The 19,364-nt window shown below is 54.5% G+C and overlaps 3 protein-coding genes across 3 annotated transcripts; all 3 read left to right on the top strand.

Moving 5' to 3' along the window:
* Positions 1 to 1,946: 1,946 nt before the first annotated feature.
* Positions 1,947 to 4,943, top strand: LOC139361424 (protein FAM90A5-like). The gene is made up of 4 exons (XM_071090020.1): positions 1,947 to 2,069; positions 2,557 to 2,756; positions 3,216 to 3,324; positions 3,981 to 4,943. The coding sequence occupies exons 1-4, from the start codon at positions 1,947 to 1,949 to the stop codon at positions 4,941 to 4,943; spliced, it is 1,395 nt and encodes a 464-aa protein (XP_070946121.1).
* A 3,578-nt stretch (positions 4,944 to 8,521) lies between these two features.
* Positions 8,522 to 11,518, top strand: LOC139361421 (protein FAM90A5-like). The gene is made up of 4 exons (XM_071090017.1): positions 8,522 to 8,644; positions 9,132 to 9,331; positions 9,791 to 9,899; positions 10,556 to 11,518. Exons 1-4 carry the CDS (start codon positions 8,522 to 8,524, stop codon positions 11,516 to 11,518), a joined length of 1,395 nt encoding a protein of 464 aa, XP_070946118.1.
* A 3,594-nt stretch (positions 11,519 to 15,112) lies between these two features.
* On the top strand, positions 15,113 to 18,109 carry LOC139361422 (protein FAM90A5-like). Its single transcript, XM_071090018.1, has 4 exons — positions 15,113 to 15,235; positions 15,723 to 15,922; positions 16,382 to 16,490; positions 17,147 to 18,109. Exons 1-4 carry the CDS (start codon positions 15,113 to 15,115, stop codon positions 18,107 to 18,109), a joined length of 1,395 nt encoding a protein of 464 aa, XP_070946119.1.
* The last annotated feature ends 1,255 nt before the right edge of the window (positions 18,110 to 19,364 follow it).

Genomic DNA, 19,364 nt, shown 5'->3' with positions numbered 1-19,364 from the left:
TTCAGCATTCTGACTCCTGCCTGTCTCTTCCCGCCCAGGGAACGTGGACCCTAACTTGTGCAGGTGCAGATGACGAAGAGCAGAATGAGGGGACGCGGCACCCAAGTTCCCCGACAAGAGAGTTCCACAGAAAGTCCGCTGGATCTTCGCAAATCCAGAGAAATGGCAACGGGACCCAAGGACATAGAGCCCCACCGGTGTCCTGGAGACTCTTCAGGCATAACGCCTGGAGCCGCAGGACGAGCTGAAAAAGGAGCCAGGCACCGAAGGACAAAGCGGTGTTGACGTTCTTCATCTGGGTTTCCCAGTGCAGTCCAATTCACGGTGGTTTCCAAGGGCCTCCTGGAGGAGAAAACACGTGAGGGTGTGGTCAGGGTTTTCTGCTGACACACTTACCGTGGGGAAGAAGGAGAAGCTCTGAAGATGGATAACGACCGAGATTGCATGTCAAGGTGTACCTCCTTGATGACACTGAGGCCTACGTTGAAATAGAGTGAATATGGTCCAATTACACTGTGTCTATTTTAGCACCTTGTTCAAAAAAAAAAAAAAAAAAAAAAAAGATGTAAAACAAGACAGGGGTACGTGCACCAGTAGTACATACCTGACGGGAAACATCTATTCTTCAAAGCTTGCGGCTGTACAGGTAGGTCTTAGAATGTCTGTCCATAGTGAACACCGTCTTAGAGGGGGCTGGGCAAACAGACTTTCCAGGTCATGTAATGGGATTCAGTTGATTAGGTTAGGGTCCGTTTCGTGTCAGGGGTCCAGAGGCAGTATAAAAGGCAGCCTGGAAAGCAAAGGTCCCTCTCTGCCCCTTCCTCCGGCTTCCTGAAGGCTGCACCGCTTCCAGCAGGGCTGCTCCAGCACCTGCCCATCTGAGCGCCAGCGCACCTGTTCATCTGAGCGCCAGCCGAGGAAAGAAAGTAGACCTGTAATTTCAGGTAAGTTTCCCTGAACGACTGTTTGTTTCGCCTAATCCCTGAGGAGTTGGGGGAAAAGAGACAAAGGAGAGTGAAAGAAACAGATCACACTGGGGCTCGCTGATGGGGTAGGATGTGTTCTCCTTATCCGTAATTCTTGGAACAGAAAGCGAGAAAACATTTCCATCTCCGTGCCCGGGATAAGAGCCAGATGGAAATGCAAAAAGAAATGTACTCCAGCACGCTGAATTGGTGGGTAAATGGAAAAAGAACTTTGGAAAAGGGGTGGTTTGCCCTTTAGCCATGCAAGAGATTCATATGCCACTTGTTCAGCGTTTGTTTAGATGAATTCGTATGGCGTGTGTAAAATACCAGAAAAATAAATAAAGAGGGGCTGGAGCTAAAGCCAAAAAGACAGAGCAGGAAAGACCATCACCTGCTAGTGTGGTAGAGAGGGAGATAACTTCTCTCGATGAATTTGTGTTTGGAAGTTGCCTAGTGAAACGGCAAGAGTAGCGATTTGAGTTATGATAGGAAGCATCCCTTATCCCTGACTTCAAGCAGACCTGCCAAGGGGTGACATCGGCCATGCCCTGTAGCTTCGATTCTTTTGTCCCTCAGGGGAGAGAGAATCATTGTGTCTTCTACTGGAGTGAATGGTGAGAGACCTAAGTCCAGTCTCCAGAATCAGTTGTTTGGGTGGGATTGAAATCTCAACTCCAACTCCACATACCTAGGCCGTGGGCCGTGTGGCAGGCCAGGTTTACTCTTGGACCAGGTGGTCACGGCAGAGGAACACACAATATGTGAGGATGCACACACCACATTGTGATCCACAGATTTGACCGACGGGTGGTGAGGTCTCCTCATGACCACACCGTCATGGAATTAGCTGGGGGTTTCTTGTGGGTGTGTGAATATCCAGTGTGCCTAACCATCGCTTTTCGTGTGTTTGTGTGTGATTCAGGTGACCCAACCATCAACCCCGGAAAAAGGCGGCCATAAAACGCCCAGGAGACGAAGATGATGGCACGTCGTGACCCCAAAAGTGGGGCAAACAGACTCGTGAGAGCCCAGACCCTCCAGAAGCAGCAGAGGGCCCCAGTTGGGCCAAGGGCTCCCCCACCCGATGAAGAGGATCCCAGGGTACGTCTAGCCCTGGAATCTTTTGGGTATCGAGGGGGGAGGAGCGGGCGAGTGTCACACGGTCCTCAGAGACTGGGTTGGATTCCAAAGAGTTCTGCCAGCACCACCCGGGTTGCTTTTCCCATCCAAGGTGGGCCTGGCTTGGGACCTCCTCCCCGGCCCGACAGGTCCCTGGAGAGACTCTTGGGAGCAACCTCCCTTTCCACTCAGAATCCTGTGTAGCCAGGTTGGGCTGTGCTGTGGACATCGGGTTCACGATCGTCCCCGCTAGAACCCTGAGTCCTTCCTTTGAGAGTTCCTCCGTCACATGGGCTTTGGGAGGGAACATCGTAACCGAACCCTCCCTCCACTTCAGGGCCCCCATGCCGGTGTCCCCTCTTTGGAATCCTCACTCAGTTCTGAATTCACAGTCCGTCTCAATGTTGACTTTGGATCACTGCCTGTGGCTTCAGCTCATTCACTGACATCCCTTCCTTTCCACCCACAGATCAAGTGCAAAAACTGCGGGGCCTTTGGGCACACGGCCAGAAGTACCAGGTGCCCCATGAAGTGCTGGAACGGAGCCCTGGTTCCCCAGACCTTTGGGAGAAAGGAAGGGAAGGAAAACCTGAAACCATGGAAGCCCCAGGTTCGAGGGAACCCTGGGCCCTTGAACAAGGAAAAGGGAGAGAAGGAAGAGAGACCGAGGTGAGCAGTGGGAGGGGTTTTCACCATCCTTAGGGTACTGCCACCTAAGGACACGGTGTCTCTGCACCTGCACACCGTGTGCCTTTCCGTCTCCGGGACAGGGAAGGAACGCTGCAGAGAAACAGACCAGAGCTCCGTGTCCTCCTGGGTTCCCCACCCAGGAGCTCCTTTGGCTCTGGGAGATTCAGGGACGGGGGAGAGGCGGGGCCGCTTCGTGCAGGTTCCCCATGACAGGGGGAAAAGCAACGGAATCCAAATGACAGTCCTTACTTGGGAAGCCTAGAGGGCCACCGGCAGGATGGGAAGGTTGGCACATGAGGGAAGGTGCAGAGGCGGAAAGGGCACAAAAGTTCCATTTATGTATCACAAAACACAGAACGGGACTGGGCCCCAGCCAGGGTTCTCCCTGTCTCCTGGGGAGAACCGGGGGGCAGGGCCTGAACTTTTTCTCTTCTGCAGGCAACAAGACCCGCAGAGGAAGGCTCTCCTCCAGATCTTTTCCGGGACACCTCCGGAGAAGCAGCCGCCAAATCGAAAAGCATCCATGGAATCTTGTGATTATCTGAGGGTGAGTGTCACCCTGGGCCCCTGGTCTTTTTCTCCTCTAGGTCACCCTGGTTGATTTCCTTTCAGGTTCCCGTGTGCGTGAGGGGATCGGGGAACCCCTCTTCCCTGCCTTCTTGGGGTCAGGGACTCCACGATCCTTCCAGGTCCATTTGATTCCAGGTGAAGGCATCTGAAGGTGCCGTATTTGCTGTTGCTTTCTCTCCGTGCAATGATGGCAAGCCTGCCAACAACATCTTCCTAGTGGCCTGAGGAAATTAGTCCCTCAGGGGCCCCAAACATGGAGGAGGCTCACCCCAGGAACATGCATGTTTTCAGAAAAGACGTCCTGGGGACCCTTGAGCCACCAACCTGCCTTCAGAAGGGCATTAGTCCGTCCCACTTCACGGAAGGCTGAGTGGAGGCGCTTTGATCCAGTGAATGCCCAAGACACAGTCTTCAGAAAAATGGTATTCTTAGACCATAGCTCGAGAGTGCATTTTTCATGGGTCTTGTCCCGATCAGCACTCACGTTGAGGATCTGTCCCTACTTCCAAGGACCGCCTGTCCATACCGTATTAAGAATTTCCTGCTGTGTGCACCTCGTCATTGGATGTGGTTGATTTCCATGTTGGCTCCATGCCGAGGAACCTCTAACGTGTGTGGTCTCCTTTCTTTCAGGTTGCAAGCAGGCCAATGCCGGTGCACACAGCCAATAAGAGGCCACGCGTGGACCCTGCCCTCACTGATGGCTCAGCTACCAAAATGTCTGACACGGTATCCGTCTTGGCTTCGCTGTCTCCCCTCAGAAAAGCCAGTCCGAGCTCCTCGTCAAGTCTCCGACCGAAGGAACGACAGACAGGGTCTGTGGCCGACATCCCTCAGCCGGGAGTCAGGCAGCAGGGCCCGGAGCCTCTCGTCGTGGTGAAGCCGACACACAGCAGGCCTCAGGGTGGCCGCCGAGAAGTTCCCCAGGCTGCCTCCAAGCCCCACGGCCTGATCCGGGTCATCAGCCCCCAGGCACAAGACAAACGTCCTGCGGTGACCTCACAGCCCTGCCCACCAGCCGACACACACAGCTTGGGCCTCGGCTCCAATCTCAGTTTCAGGCCAGGAGCCAAGAGACATGCCCAGGCTCCGACTCAGGCTTGCCTGAACTTCCCCAAGAAACCGAGAACGGGTCCCTTCCAGATGCCCGAAAATGCCATCCAGGGAGGTGAGCTGGGGGCCCCGGAGACTCTCCAACCTCCGCCAGCTGCAACCGAACTCAGACCAAGTCCGTCGCCCCAGATGAGCAGGGGGACACCCGCCCAGGTGCCCAGCAGCGACCGGCAGCCTCCGCGCAGCAGACCTTACCTGCCTACTGCCCAGGCCTGCACCATGTCCCATCACCCAGCGGCCAGCCACGATGGGGCCCAGCCTCTCAGAATGCTCTTCCGGAGACTGGAAAACGGATGGTGGAGCTCCAGCCTCCTGACAGCTCCCTCGTTTCCCTCTCCTGAGGAGCCGGGAGACTTCCTCTCTCACAGCCCTCACGTCTCAGAGAAGTCTGAGGCTCCCTGTGTTCCTGTCCCGCTGAGTGTCCTCTATGAGGACCTTCAGGTTTCCTCCTCCTCAGAGGACAGCGATTCTGACCTGGAGTGAGACTACAGGTGGCCGGGGCTCCATTGCACCCAGCTCCCGTGACTCGGAGGGGTCTGTGGGACTGAGGAGCACGGAGCAGAGAGCAGACTGTGTGTGGTGACTCCCAAGCTCCCCGGCTGTGGTGCTTCTGTGGATGTTGGAGCCCAGGCCAGGCAGGGACCACATGCAGAGACTCTGCCTCATCGAATTCTGGTGAGGGACATTGTAGTTCGCAGGGCTCTCCGGAAACCCGCCACCAGAAGCTTCTGTGCCAGTGATTCGTTGCCTCAGAAACTGGGTGACGGCGACGCGCGGGAGTCAGACTTCCGCTGTGATGTCAGTAGGAAACTGGGGAATGACTGTGTGTTTGCTCTCTAGATGGCTGAATCAGGGAACAGTTAGGGAACCCTGAGAGATGCAGGCCTTCAGCTGTGCCCCGCCCTGACAGCAGTGTTTTGGACGCTGTGAAGCGTTCTGCGCATAGCGTTCTTGGGATGTTTCCTCAGCCTGGAGAACTGGGCTCTGGAATGCCGTTGGAAATAGGTGTGTTTAATTTGTTTTGAAGTGAATAAAATTCTCAAAAAGATGACGTACTCTCTTTCGACTTTCATTCCGTGTTTGTGTGTAACTGATTTTCCAAGGGCTTGAAAATGTCTTGACTTGTCAGTAATCCAAGTCCTTATGTCTCCGAAACAGAGTTGACTGAGGGGACCGCAGGTCTTCGCAGGACCTGTGACTTCTTAAACATCCACAGGGGCAAGAGAACCTCAGCCCCACTCTACCAACACGCACCTAGTCAAATTCCACCAAGTGAATCTCACGCACGCTAACACGTGGGGAGCGTTGCTTGCACCACGAGTCCCCATTTGGCTCAACGCGATGCCACGTGTGGGGTTCAAACTGTGACGGCCCCCATGAAGTGGTTTCCGGATGTGCGTATGAACGAGGCACACTTTCATTCGCCAAGTAGAACCCAGTAAAGCTGAAGTAAACTCCCAGATTTGGGATGTACTTCAGAGGTAGAATATTCGTCCCGTCTTCTTTCCGGATGCCTGAGCACCGGGCCTTTCCATGCTTCTCCCCCGATCCTAAGAGTAGCTGAGGTCGAGACTCACTGAAAGCTCTAGGTAAAGATATCCCACCATGCACAGGCTATCTCCGTTCTCTGACCTGGGAACAACTCTGACCAGGATTCCACATCTAGGAGGCCTGGGAACTGAGTGGGATTTTCTGAGCAATGCCAAATGGCTGCTCCCTTTCCGCCGCCGTTGAGGGTCGTTACCTTGGTTGTCCAGATCACCTAGAAACTATCAGTATCCAGAATCAACAAGATCAACTCTCTGCTCCTCTGACAGCAGAAGGAGCATGACCAAAATGAACCAAAGAGCGTGGCAGGAAAGGATGTGACCGGAAAGCTCAGAGAACAGCCACAGGGGGATGTAAGCAGGCGTTCCCACCTGATCATGAATAATTAATGAAGCGCCAATCCAGGGGGAATCGAGTTTCAGCAGGTGCAACTCATCCAACGGGAGATCGCCGGAGGGCCAACAAGATTCAGCAACTGAGAGTCGGGTGTAGTGTCAAGTGGGACGCGACTGGTTCCAAAGCTCTAGAAGACCATGGGGTCACTTGGACCACGTGAGAAAATGCCCCCAGTGTGCTGGTTCAGCATTCTGACTCCTGCCTGTCTCTTCCCGCCCAGGGAACGTGGACCCTAACTTGTGCAGGTGCAGATGACGAAGAGCAGAATGAGGGGACGCGGCACCCAAGTTCCCCGACAAGAGAGTTCCACAGAAAGTCCGCTGGATCTTCGCAAATCCAGAGAAATGGCAACGGGACCCAAGGACATAGAGCCCCACCGGTGTCCTGGAGACTCTTCAGGCATAACGCCTGGAGCCGCAGGACGAGCTGAAAAAGGAGCCAGGCACCGAAGGACAAAGCGGTGTAGACGTTCTTCATCTGGGTTTCCCAGTGCAGTCCAATTCACGGTGGTTTCCAAGGGCCTCCTGGAGGAGAAAACACGTGAGGGTGTGGTCAGGGTTTTCTGCTGACACACTTACCGTGGGGAAGAAGGAGAAGCTCTGAAGATGGATAACGACCGAGATTGCATGTCAAGGTGTACCTCCTTGATGACACTGAGGCCTACGTTGAAATAGAGTGAATATGGTCCAATTACACTGTGTCTATTTTAGCACCTTGTTTAAAAAAAAAAAAAGATGTAAAACAAGACAGGGGTACATGCACCAGTAGTACATACCTGACGGGAAACATCTATTCTTCAAAGCTTGCGGCTGTACAGGTAGGTCTTAGAATGTCTGTCCATAGTGAACATCGTCTTAGAGGGGGCTGGGCAAACAGACTTTCCAGGTCATGTAATGGGATTAAGTTGATTAGGTTAGGGTCCGTTTCGCGTCAGGGGTCCAGAGGCAGTATAAAAGGCAGCCTGGAAAGCAAAGGTCCCTCTCTGCCCCTTCCTCCGGCTTCCTGAAGGCTGCACCGCTTCCAGCAGGGCTGCTCCAGCACCTGCCCATCTGAGCGCCAGCGCACCTGTTCATCTGAGCGCCAGCCGAGGAAAGAAAGTAGACCTGTAATTTCAGGTAAGTTTCCCTGAACGACTGTTTGTTTCGCCTAATCCCTGAGGAGTTGGGGGAAAAGAGACAAAGGAGAGTGAAAGAAACAGATCACACTGGGGCTCGCTGATGGGGTAGGATGTGTTCTCCTTATCCGTAATTCTTGGAACAGAAAGCGAGAAAACATTTCCATCTCCGTGCCCGGGATAAGAGCCAGATGGAAATGCAAAAAGAAATGTACTCCAGCACGCTGAATTGGTGGGTAAATGGAAAAAGAACTTTGGAAAAGGGGTGGTTTGCCCTTTAGCCATGCAAGAGATTCATATGCCACTTGTTCAGCGTTTGTTTAGATGAATTCGTATGGCGTGTGTAAAATACCAGAAAAATAAATAAAGAGGGGCTGGAGCTAAAGCCAAAAAGACAGAGCAGGAAAGACCATCACCTGCTAGTGTGGTAGAGAGGGAGATAACTTCTCTCGATGAATTTGTGTTTGGAAGTTGCCTAGTGAAACGGCAAGAGTAGCGATTTGAGTTATGATAGGAAGCATCCCTTATCCCTGACTTCAAGCAGACCTGCCAAGGGGTGACATCGGCCATGCCCTGTAGCTTCGATTCTTTTGTCCCTCAGGGGAGAGAGAATCATTGTGTCTTCTACTGGAGTGAATGGTGAGAGACCTAAGTCCAGTCTCCAGAATCAGTTGTTTGGGTGGGATTGAAATCTCAACTCCAACTCCACATACCTAGGCCGTGGGCCGTGTGGCAGGCCAGGTTTACTCTTGGACCAGGTGGTCACGGCAGAGGAACACACAATATGTGAGGATGCACACACCACATTGTGATCCACAGATTTGACCGACGGGTGGTGAGGTCTCCTCATGACCACACCGTCATGGAATTAGCTGGGGGTTTCTTGTGGGTGTGTGAATATCCAGTGTGCCTAACCATCGCTTTTCGTGTGTTTGTGTGTGATTCAGGTGACCCAACCATCAACCCCGGAAAAAGGCGGCCATAAAACGCCCAGGAGACGAAGATGATGGCACGTCGTGACCCCAAAAGTGGGGCAAACAGACTCGTGAGAGCCCAGACCCTCCAGAAGCAGCAGAGGGCCCCAGTTGGGCCAAGGGCTCCCCCACCCGATGAAGAGGATCCCAGGGTACGTCTAGCCCTGGAATCTTTTGGGTATCGAGGGGGGAGGAGCGGGCGAGTGTCACACGGTCCTCAGAGACTGGGTTGGATTCCAAAGAGTTCTGCCAGCACCACCCGGGTTGCTTTTCCCATCCAAGGTGGGCCTGGCTTGGGACCTCCTCCCCGGCCCGACAGGTCCCTGGAGAGACTCTTGGGAGCAACCTCCCTTTCCACTCAGAATCCTGTGTAGCCAGGTTGGGCTGTGCTGTGGACATCGGGTTCACGATCGTCCCCGCTAGAACCCTGAGTCCTTCCTTTGAGAGTTCCTCCGTCACATGGGCTTTGGGAGGGAACATCGTAACCGAACCCTCCCTCCACTTCAGGGCCCCCATGCCGGTGTCCCCTCTTTGGAATCCTCACTCAGTTCTGAATTCACAGTCCGTCTCAATGTTGACTTTGGATCACTGCCTGTGGCTTCAGCTCATTCACTGACATCCCTTCCTTTCCACCCACAGATCAAGTGCAAAAACTGCGGGGCCTTTGGGCACACGGCCAGAAGTACCAGGTGCCCCATGAAGTGCTGGAACGGAGCCCTGGTTCCCCAGACCTTTGGGAGAAAGGAAGGGAAGGAAAACCTGAAACCATGGAAGCCCCAGGTTCGAGGGAACCCTGGGCCCTTGAACAAGGAAAAGGGAGAGAAGGAAGAGAGACCGAGGTGAGCAGTGGGAGGGGTTTTCACCATCCTTAGGGTACTGCCACCTAAGGACACGGTGTCTCTGCACCTGCACACCGTGTGCCTTTCCGTCTCCGGGACAGGGAAGGAACGCTGCAGAGAAACAGACCAGAGCTCCGTGTCCTCCTGGGTTCCCCACCCAGGAGCTCCTTTGGCTCTGGGAGATTCAGGGACGGGGGAGAGGCGGGGCCGCTTCGTGCAGGTTCCCCATGACAGGGGGAAAAGCAACGGAATCCAAATGACAGTCCTTACTTGGGAAGCCTAGAGGGCCACCGGCAGGATGGGAAGGTTGGCACATGAGGGAAGGTGCAGAGGCGGAAAGGGCACAAAAGTTCCATTTATGTATCACAAAACACAGAACGGGACTGGGCCCCAGCCAGGGTTCTCCCTGTCTCCTGGGGAGAACCGGGGGGCAGGGCCTGAACTTTTTCTCTTCTGCAGGCAACAAGACCCGCAGAGGAAGGCTCTCCTCCAGATCTTTTCCGGGACACCTCCGGAGAAGCAGCCGCCAAATCGAAAAGCATCCATGGAATCTTGTGATTATCTGAGGGTGAGTGTCACCCTGGGCCCCTGGTCTTTTTCTCCTCTAGGTCACCCTGGTTGATTTCCTTTCAGGTTCCCGTGTGCGTGAGGGGATCGGGGAACCCCTCCTCCCTGCCTTCTTGGGGTCAGGGACTCCACGATCCTTCCAGGTCCATTTGATTCCAGGTGAAGGCATCTGAAGGTGCCGTATTTGCTGTTGCTTTCTCTCCGTGCAATGATGGCAAGCCTGCCAACAACATCTTCCTAGTGGCCTGAGGAAATTAGTCCCTCAGGGGCCCCAAACATGGAGGAGGCTCACCCCAGGAACATGCATGTTTTCAGAAAAGACGTCCTGGGGACCCTTGAGCCACCAACCTGCCTTCAGAAGGGCATTAGTCCGTCCCACTTCACGGAAGGCTGAGTGGAGGCGCTTTGATCCAGTGAATGCCCAAGACACAGTCTTCAGAAAAATGGTATTCTTAGACCATAGCTCGAGAGTGCATTTTTCATGGGTCTTGTCCCGATCAGCACTCACGTTGAGGATCTGTCCCTACTTCCAAGGACCGCCTGTCCATACCGTATTAAGAATTTCCTGCTGTGTGCACCTCGTCATTGGATGTGGTTGATTTCCATGTTGGCTCCATGCCGAGGAACCTCTAACGTGTGTGGTCTCCTTTCTTTCAGGTTGCAAGCAGGCCAATGCCGGTGCACACAGCCAATAAGAGGCCACGCGTGGACCCTGCCCTCACTGATGGCTCAGCTACCAAAATGTCTGACACGGTATCCGTCTTGGCTTCGCTGTCTCCCCTCAGAAAAGCCAGTCCGAGCTCCTCGTCAAGTCTCCGACCGAAGGAACGACAGACAGGGTCTGTGGCCGACATCCCTCAGCCGGGAGTCAGGCAGCAGGGCCCGGAGCCTCTCGTCGTGGTGAAGCCGACACACAGCAGGCCTCAGGGTGGCCGCCGAGAAGTTCCCCAGGCTGCCTCCAAGCCCCACGGCCTGATCCGGGTCATCAGCCCCCAGGCACAAGACAAACGTCCTGCGGTGACCTCACAGCCCTGCCCACCAGCCGACACACACAGCTTGGGCCTCGGCTCCAATCTCAGTTTCAGGCCAGGAGCCAAGAGACCTGCCCAGGCTCCGACTCAGGCTTGCCTGAACTTCCCCAAGAAACCGAGAACGGGTCCCTTCCAGATGCCCGAAAATGCCATCCAGGGAGGTGAGCTGGGGGCCCCGGAGACTCTCCAACCTCCGCCAGCTGCAACCGAACTCAGACCAAGTCCGTCGCCCCAGATGAGCAGGGGGACACCCGCCCAGGTGCCCAGCAGCGACCGGCAGCCTCCGCGCAGCAGACCTTACCTGCCTACTGCCCAGGCCTGCACCATGTCCCATCACCCAGCGGCCAGCCACGATGGGGCCCAGCCTCTCAGAATGCTCTTCCGGAGACTGGAAAACGGATGGTGGAGCTCCAGCCTCCTGACAGCTCCCTCGTTTCCCTCTCCTGAGGAGCCGGGAGACTTCCTCTCTCACAGCCCTCACGTCTCAGAGAAGTCTGAGGCTCCCTGTGTTCCTGTCCCGCTGAGTGTCCTCTATGAGGACCTTCAGGTTTCCTCCTCCTCAGAGGACAGCGATTCTGACCTGGAGTGAGACTACAGGTGGCCGGGGCTCCATTGCACCCAGCTCCCGTGACTCGGAGGGGTCTGTGGGACTGAGGAGCACGGAGCAGAGAGCAGACTGTGTGTGGTGACTCCCAAGCTCCCCGGCTGTGGTGCTTCTGTGGATGTTGGAGCCCAGGCCAGGCAGGGACCACATGCAGAGACTCTGCCTCATCGAATTCTGGTGAGGGACATTGTAGTTCGCAGGGCTCTCCGGAAACCCGCCACCAGAAGCTTCTGTGCCAGTGATTCGTTGCCTCAGAAACTGGGTGACGGCGACGCGCGGGAGTCAGACTTCCGCTGTGATGTCAGTAGGAAACTGGGGAATGACTGTGTGTTTGCTCTCTAGATGGCTGAATCAGGGAACAGTTAGGGAACCCTGAGAGATGCAGGCCTTCAGCTGTGCCCCGCCCTGACAGCAGTGTTTTGGACGCTGTGAAGCGTTCTGCGCATAGCGTTCTTGGGGTGTTTCCTCAGCCTGGAGAACTGGGCTCTGGAATGCCGTTGGAAATAGGTGTGTTTAATTTGTTTTGAAGTGAATAAAATTCTCAAAAAGATGACGTACTCTCTTTCGACTTTCATTCCGTGTTTGTGTGTAACTGATTTTCCAAGGGCTTGAAAATGTCTTGACTTGTCAGTAATCCAAGTCCTTATGTCTCCGAAACAGAGTTGACTGAGGGGACCGCAGGTCTTCGCAGGACCTGTGACTTCTTAAACATCCACAGGGGCAAGAGAACCTCAGCCCCACTCTACCAACACGCACCTAGTCAAATTCCACCAAGTGAATCTCACGCACGCTAACACGTGGGGAGCGTTGCTTGCACCACGAGTCCCCATTTGGCTCAACGCGATGCCACGTGTGGGGTTCAAACTGTGACGGCCCCCATGAAGTGGTTTCCGGATGTGCGTATGAACGAGGCACACTTTCATTCGCCAAGTAGAACCCAGTAAAGCTGAAGTAAACTCCCAGATTTGGGATGTACTTCAGAGGTAGAATATTCGTCCCGTCTTCTTTCCGGATGCCTGAGCACCGGGCCTTTCCATGCTTCTCCCCCGATCCTAAGAGTAGCTGAGGTCGAGACTCACTGAAAGCTCTAGGTAAAGATATCCCACCATGCACAGGCTATCTCCGTTCTCTGACCTGGGAACAACTCTGACCAGGATTCCACATCTAGGAGGCCTGGGAACTGAGTGGGATTTTCTGAGCAATGCCAAATGGCTGCTCCCTTTCCGCCGCCGTTGAGGGTCGTTACCTTGGTTGTCCAGATCACCTAGAAACTATCAGTATCCAGAATCAACAAGATCAACTCTCTGCTCCTCTGACAGCAGAAGGAGCATGACCAAAATGAACCAAAGAGCGTGGCAGGAAAGGATGTGACCGGAAAGCTCAGAGAACAGCCACAGGGGGATGTAAGCAGGCGTTCCCACCTGATCATGAATAATTAATGAAGCGCAAATCCAGGGGGAATCGAGTTTCAGCAGGTGCAACTCATCCAACGGGAGATCGCCGGAGGGCCAACAAGATTCAGCAACTGAGAGTCGGGTGTAGTGTCAAGTGGGACGCGACTGGTTCCAAAGCTCTAGAAGACCATGGGGTCACTTGGACCACGTGAGAAAATGCCCCCAGTGTGCTGGTTCAGCATTCTGACTCCTGCCTGTCTCTTCCCGCCCAGGGAACGTGGACCCTAACTTGTGCAGGTGCAGATGACGAAGAGCAGAATGAGGGGACGCGGCACCCAAGTTCCCCGACAAGAGAGTTCCACAGAAAGTCCGCTGGATCTTCGCAAATCCAGAGAAATGGCAACGGGACCCAAGGACATAGAGCCCCACCGGTGTCCTGGAGACTCTTCAGGCATAACGCCTGGAGCCGCAGGACGAGCTGAAAAAGGAGCCAGGCACCGAAGGACAAAGCGGTGTTGACGTTCTTCATCTGGGTTTCCCAGTGCAGTCCAATTCACGGTGGTTTCCAAGGGCCTCCTGGAGGAGAAAACACGTGAGGGTGTGGTCAGGGTTTTCTGCTGACACACTTACCGTGGGGAAGAAGGAGAAGCTCTGAAGATGGATAACGACCGAGATTGCATGTCAAGGTGTACCTCCTTGATGACACTGAGGCCTACGTTGAAATAGAGTGAATATGGTCCAATTACACTGTGTCTATTTTAGCACCTTGTTTAAAAAAAAAAAAAAAAAAAAAAAAAAAAGATGTAAAACAAGACAGGGGTACGTGCACCAGTAGTACATACCTGACGGGAAACATCTATTCTTCAAAGCTTGCGGCTGTACAGGTAGGTTTCAGAATGTCTGTCCATAGTGAACATCGTCTTAGAGGGGGCTGGGCAAACAGAGCTTTCCAGGTCATGTAATGGGATTCAGTTGATTAGGTTAGGGTCCGTTTCGTGTCAGGGGTCCAGAGGCAGTATAAAAGGCAGCCTGGAAAGCAAAGGTCCCTCTCTGCCCCTTCCTCCGGCTTCCTGAAGGCTGCACCGCTTCCAGCAGGGCTGCTCCAGCACCTGCCCATCTGAGCGCCAGCGCACCTGTTCATCTGAGCGCCAGCCGAGGAAAGAAAGTAGACCTGTAATTTCAGGTAAGTTTCCCTGAACGACTGTTTGTTTCGCCTAATCCCTGAGGAGTTGGGGGAAAAGAGACAAAGGAGAGTGAAAGAAACAGATCACACTGGGGCTCGCTGATGGGGTAGGATGTGTTCTCCTTATCCGTAATTCTTGGAACAGAAAGCGAGAAAACATTTCCATCTCCGTGCCCGGGATAAGAGCCAGATGGAAATGCAAAAAGAAATGTACTCCAGCACGCTGAATTGGTGGGTAAATGGAAAAAGAACTTTGGAAAAGGGGTGGTTTGCCCTTTAGCCATGCAAGAGATTCATATGCCACTTGTTCAGCGTTTGTTTAGATGAATTCGTATGGCGTGTGTAAAATACCAGAAAAATAAATAAAGAGGGGCTGGAGCTAAAGCCAAAAAGACAGAGCAGGAAAGACCATCACCTGCTAGTGTGGTAGAGAGGGAGATAACTTCTCTCGATGAATTTGTGTTTGGAAGTTGCCTAGTGAAACGGCAAGAGTAGCGATTTGAGTTATGATAGGAAGCATCCCTTATCCCTGACTTCAAGCAGACCTGCCAAGGGGTGACATCGGCCATGCCCTGTAGCTTCGATTCTTTTGTCCCTCAGGGGAGAGAGAATCATTGTGTCTTCTACTGGAGTGAATGGTGAGAGACCTAAGTCCAGTCTCCAGAATCAGTTGTTTGGGTGGGATTGAAATCTCAACTCCAACTCCACATACCTAGGCCGTGGGCCGTGTGGCAGGCCAGGTTTACTCTTGGACCAGGTGGTCACGGCAGAGGAACACACAATATGTGAGGATGCACACACCACATTGTGATCCACAGATTTGACCGACGGGTGGTGAGGTCTCCTCATGACCACACCGTCATGGAATTAGCTGGGGGTTTCTTGTGGGTGTGTGAATATCCAGTGTGCCTAACCATCGCTTTTCGTGTGTTTGTGTGTGATTCAGGTGACCCAACCATCAACCCCGGAAAAAGGCGGCCATAAAACGCCCAGGAGACGAAGATGATGGCACGTCGTGACCCCAAAAGTGGGGCAAACAGACTCGTGAGAGCCCAGACCCTCCAGAAGCAGCAGAGGGCCCCAGTTGGGCCAAGGGCTCCCCCACCCGATGAAGAGGATCCCAGGGTACGTCTAGCCCTGGAATCTTTTGGGTATCGAGGGGGGAGGAGCGGGCGAGTGTCACACGGTCCTCAGAGACTGGGTTGGATTCCAAAGAGTTCTGCCAGCACCACCCGGGTTGCTTTTCCCATCCAAGGTGGGCCTGGCTTGGGACCTCCTCCCCGGCCCGACAGGTCCCTGGAGAGACTCTTGGGAGCAACCTCCCTTTCCACTCAGAATCCTGTGTAGCCAGGTTGGGCTGTGCTGTGGACATCGGGTTCACGATCGTCCCCGCTAGAACCCTGAGTCCTTCCTTTGAGAGTTCCTCCGTCACATGGGCTTTGGGAGGGAACATCGTAACCGAACCCTCCCTCCACTTCAGGGCCCCCATGCCGGTGTCCCCTCTTTGGAATCCTCACTCAGTTCTGAATTCACAGTCCGTCTCAATGTTGACTTTGGATCACTGCCTGTGGCTTCAGCTCATTCACTGACATCCCTTCCTTTCCACCCACAGATCAAGTGCAAAAACTGCGGGGCCTTTGGGCACACGGCCAGAAGTACCAGGTGCCCCATGAAGTGCTGGAACGGAGCCCTGGTTCCCCAGACCTTTGGGAGAAAGGAAGGGAAGGAAAACCTGAAACCATGGAAGCCCCAGGTTCGAGGGAACCCTGGGCCCTTGAACAAGGAAAAGGGAGAGAAGGAAGAGAGACCGAGGTGAGCAGTGGGAGGGGTTTTCACCATCCTTAGGGTACTGCCACCTAAGGACACGGTGTCTCTGCACCTGCACACCGTGTGCCTTTCCGTCTCCGGGACAGGGAAGGAACGCTGCAGAGAAACAGACCAGAGCTCCGTGTCCTCCTGGGTTCCCCACCCAGGAGCTCCTTTGGCTCTGGGAGATTCAGGGACGGGGGAGAGGCGGGGCCGCTTCGTGCAGGTTCCCCATGACAGGGGGAAAAGCAACGGAATCCAAATGACAGTCCTTACTTGGGAAGCCTAGAGGGCCACCGGCAGGATGGGAAGGTTGGCACATGAGGGAAGGTGCAGAGGCGGAAAGGGCACAAAAGTTCCATTTATGTATCACAAAACACAGAACGGGACTGGGCCCCAGCCAGGGTTCTCCCTGTCTCCTGGGGAGAACCGGGGGGCAGGGCCTGAACTTTTTCTCTTCTGCAGGCAACAAGACCCGCAGAGGAAGGCTCTCCTCCAGATCTTTTCCGGGACACCTCCGGAGAAGCAGCCGCCAAATCGAAAAGCATCCATGGAATCTTGTGATTATCTGAGGGTGAGTGTCACCCTGGGCCCCTGGTCTTTTTCTCCTCTAGGTCACCCTGGTTGATTTCCTTTCAGGTTCCCGTGTGCGTGAGGGGATCGGGGAACCCCTCCTCCCTGCCTTCTTGGGGTCAGGGACTCCACGATCCTTCCAGGTCCATTTGATTCCAGGTGAAGGCATCTGAAGGTGCCGTATTTGCTGTTGCTTTCTCTCCGTGCAATGATGGCAAGCCTGCCAACAACATCTTCCTAGTGGCCTGAGGAAATTAGTCCCTCAGGGGCCCCAAACATGGAGGAGGCTCACCCCAGGAACATGCATGTTTTCAGAAAAGACGTCCTGGGGACCCTTGAGCCACCAACCTGCCTTCAGAAGGGCATTAGTCCGTCCCACTTCACGGAAGGCTGAGTGGAGGCGCTTTGATCCAGTGAATGCCCAAGACACAGTCTTCAGAAAAATGGTATTCTTAGACCATAGCTCGAGAGTGCATTTTTCATGGGTCTTGTCCCGATCAGCACTCACGTTGAGGATCTGTCCCTACTTCCAAGGACCGCCTGTCCATACCGTATTAAGAATTTCCTGCTGTGTGCACCTCGTCATTGGATGTGGTTGATTTCCATGTTGGCTCCATGCCGAGGAACCTCTAACGTGTGTGGTCTCCTTTCTTTCAGGTTGCAAGCAGGCCAATGCCGGTGCACACAGCCAATAAGAGGCCACGCGTGGACCCTGCCCTCACTGATGGCTCAGCTACCAAAATGTCTGACACGGTATCCGTCTTGGCTTCGCTGTCTCCCCTCAGAAAAGCCAGTCCGAGCTCCTCGTCAAGTCTCCGACCGAAGGAACGACAGACAGGGTCTGTGGCCGACATCCCTCAGCCGGGAGTCAGGCAGCAGGGCCCGGAGCCTCTCGTCGTGGTGAAGCCGACACACAGCAGGCCTCAGGGTGGCCGCCGAGAAGTTCCCCAGGCTGCCTCCAAGCCCCACGGCCTGATCCGGGTCATCAGCCCCCAGGCACAAGACAAACGTCCTGCGGTGACCTCACAGCCCTGCCCACCAGCCGACACACACAGCTTGGGCCTCGGCTCCAATCTCAGTTTCAGGCCAGGAGCCAAGAGACCTGCCCAGGCTCCGACTCAGGCTTGCCTGAACTTCCCCAAGAAACCGAGAACGGGTCCCTTCCAGATGCCCGAAAATGCCATCCAGGGAGGTGAGCTGGGGGCCCCGGAGACTCTCCAACCTCCGCCAGCTGCAACCGAACTCAGACCAAGTCCGTCGCCCCAGATGAGCAGGGGGACACCCGCCCAGGTGCCCAGCAGCGACCGGCAGCCTCCGCGCAGCAGACCTTACCTGCCTACTGCCCAGGCCTGCACCATGTCCCATCACCCAGCGGCCAGCCACGATGGGGCCCAGCCTCTCAGAATGCTCTTCCGGAGACTGGAAAACGGATGGTGGAGCTCCAGCCTCCTGACAGCTCCCTCGTTTCCCTCTCCTGAGGAGCCGGGAGACTTCCTCTCTCACAGCCCTCACGTCTCAGAGAAGTCTGAGGCTCCCTGTGTTCCTGTCCCGCTGAGTGTCCTCTATGAGGACCTTCAGGTTTCCTCCTCCTCAGAGGACAGCGATTCTGACCTGGAGTGAGACTACAGGTGGCCGGGGCTCCATTGCACCCAGCTCCCGTGACTCGGAGGGGTCTGTGGGACTGAGGAGCACGGAGCAGAGAGCAGACTGTGTGTGGTGACTCCCAAGCTCCCCGGCTGTGGTGCTTCTGTGGATGTTGGAGCCCAGGCCAGGCAGGGACCACATGCAGAGACTCTGCCTCATCGAATTCTGGTGAGGGACATTGTAGTTCGCAGGGCTCTCCGGAAACCCGCCACCAGAAGCTTCTGTGCCAGTGATTCGTTGCCTCAGAAACTGGGTGACGGCGACGCGCGGGAGTCAGACTTCCGCTGTGATGTCAGTAGGAAACTGGGGAATGACTGTGTGTTTGCTCTCTAGATGGCTGAATCAGGGAACAGTTAGGGAACCCTGAGAGATGCAGGCCTTCAGCTGTGCCCCGCCCTGACAGCAGTGTTTTGGACGCTGTGAAGCGTTCTGCGCATAGCGTTCTTGGGGTGTTTCCTCAGCCTGGAGAACTGGGCTCTGGAATGCCGTTGGAAATAGGTGTGTTTAATTTGTTTTGAAGTGAATAAAATTCTCAAAAAGATGACGTACTCTCTTTCGACTTTCATTCCGTGTTTGTGTGTAACTGATTTTCCAAGGGCTTGAAAATGTCTTGACTTGTCAGTAATCCAAGTCCTTATGTCTCCGAAACAGAGTTGACTGAGGGGACCGCAGGTCTTCGCAGGACCTGTGACTTCTTAACATCCCACAGGGGCAAGAGAACCTCAGCCCCACTCTACCAACACGCACCTAGTCAAATTCCACCAAGTGAATCTCACGCACGCTAACACGTGGGAGCGTTGCTTGCACCACGATTCCCCATTTGGCTCAACGCGATGCCACGTGTGGGTTCAAACTGTGACGGCCCCCATGAAGTGGTTTCCGGATGTGCGTATGAACGAGGCACACTTTCATTCGCCAAGTAGAACCCAGTAAAGCTGAAGTAAACTCCCAGATTTGGGATGTACTTCAGAGGTAGAATATTCGTCCCGTCTTCTTTCCGGATGCCTGAGCACCGGGCCTTTCCATGCTTCTCCCCCCATAAGAGTAGCTGAGGTCGAGACTCACTGAAAGCTCTAGGTAAAGATAATCCACCATGCACAGGCTATCTCGTTCTCTGACCTGGGAACAACTCTGACCAGGATTCCACAATCTAGGAGGCCTGGGAACTGAGTGGGATTTTCTGAGGCAATGCCAAATGGCTGCTCCCTTTCCGCCGCCGTTGAGGGTCGTT

Source organism: Macaca nemestrina, unplaced genomic scaffold (assembly GCF_043159975.1).
Source record: "Macaca nemestrina isolate mMacNem1 unplaced genomic scaffold, mMacNem.hap1 Scaffold_488, whole genome shotgun sequence".
Taxonomy (NCBI): Eukaryota; Metazoa; Chordata; class Mammalia; order Primates; family Cercopithecidae; genus Macaca; species Macaca nemestrina.
Note: the sequence above shows the minus strand (reverse complement) of the source record. Positions and strands in the feature narration are given on the sequence as shown.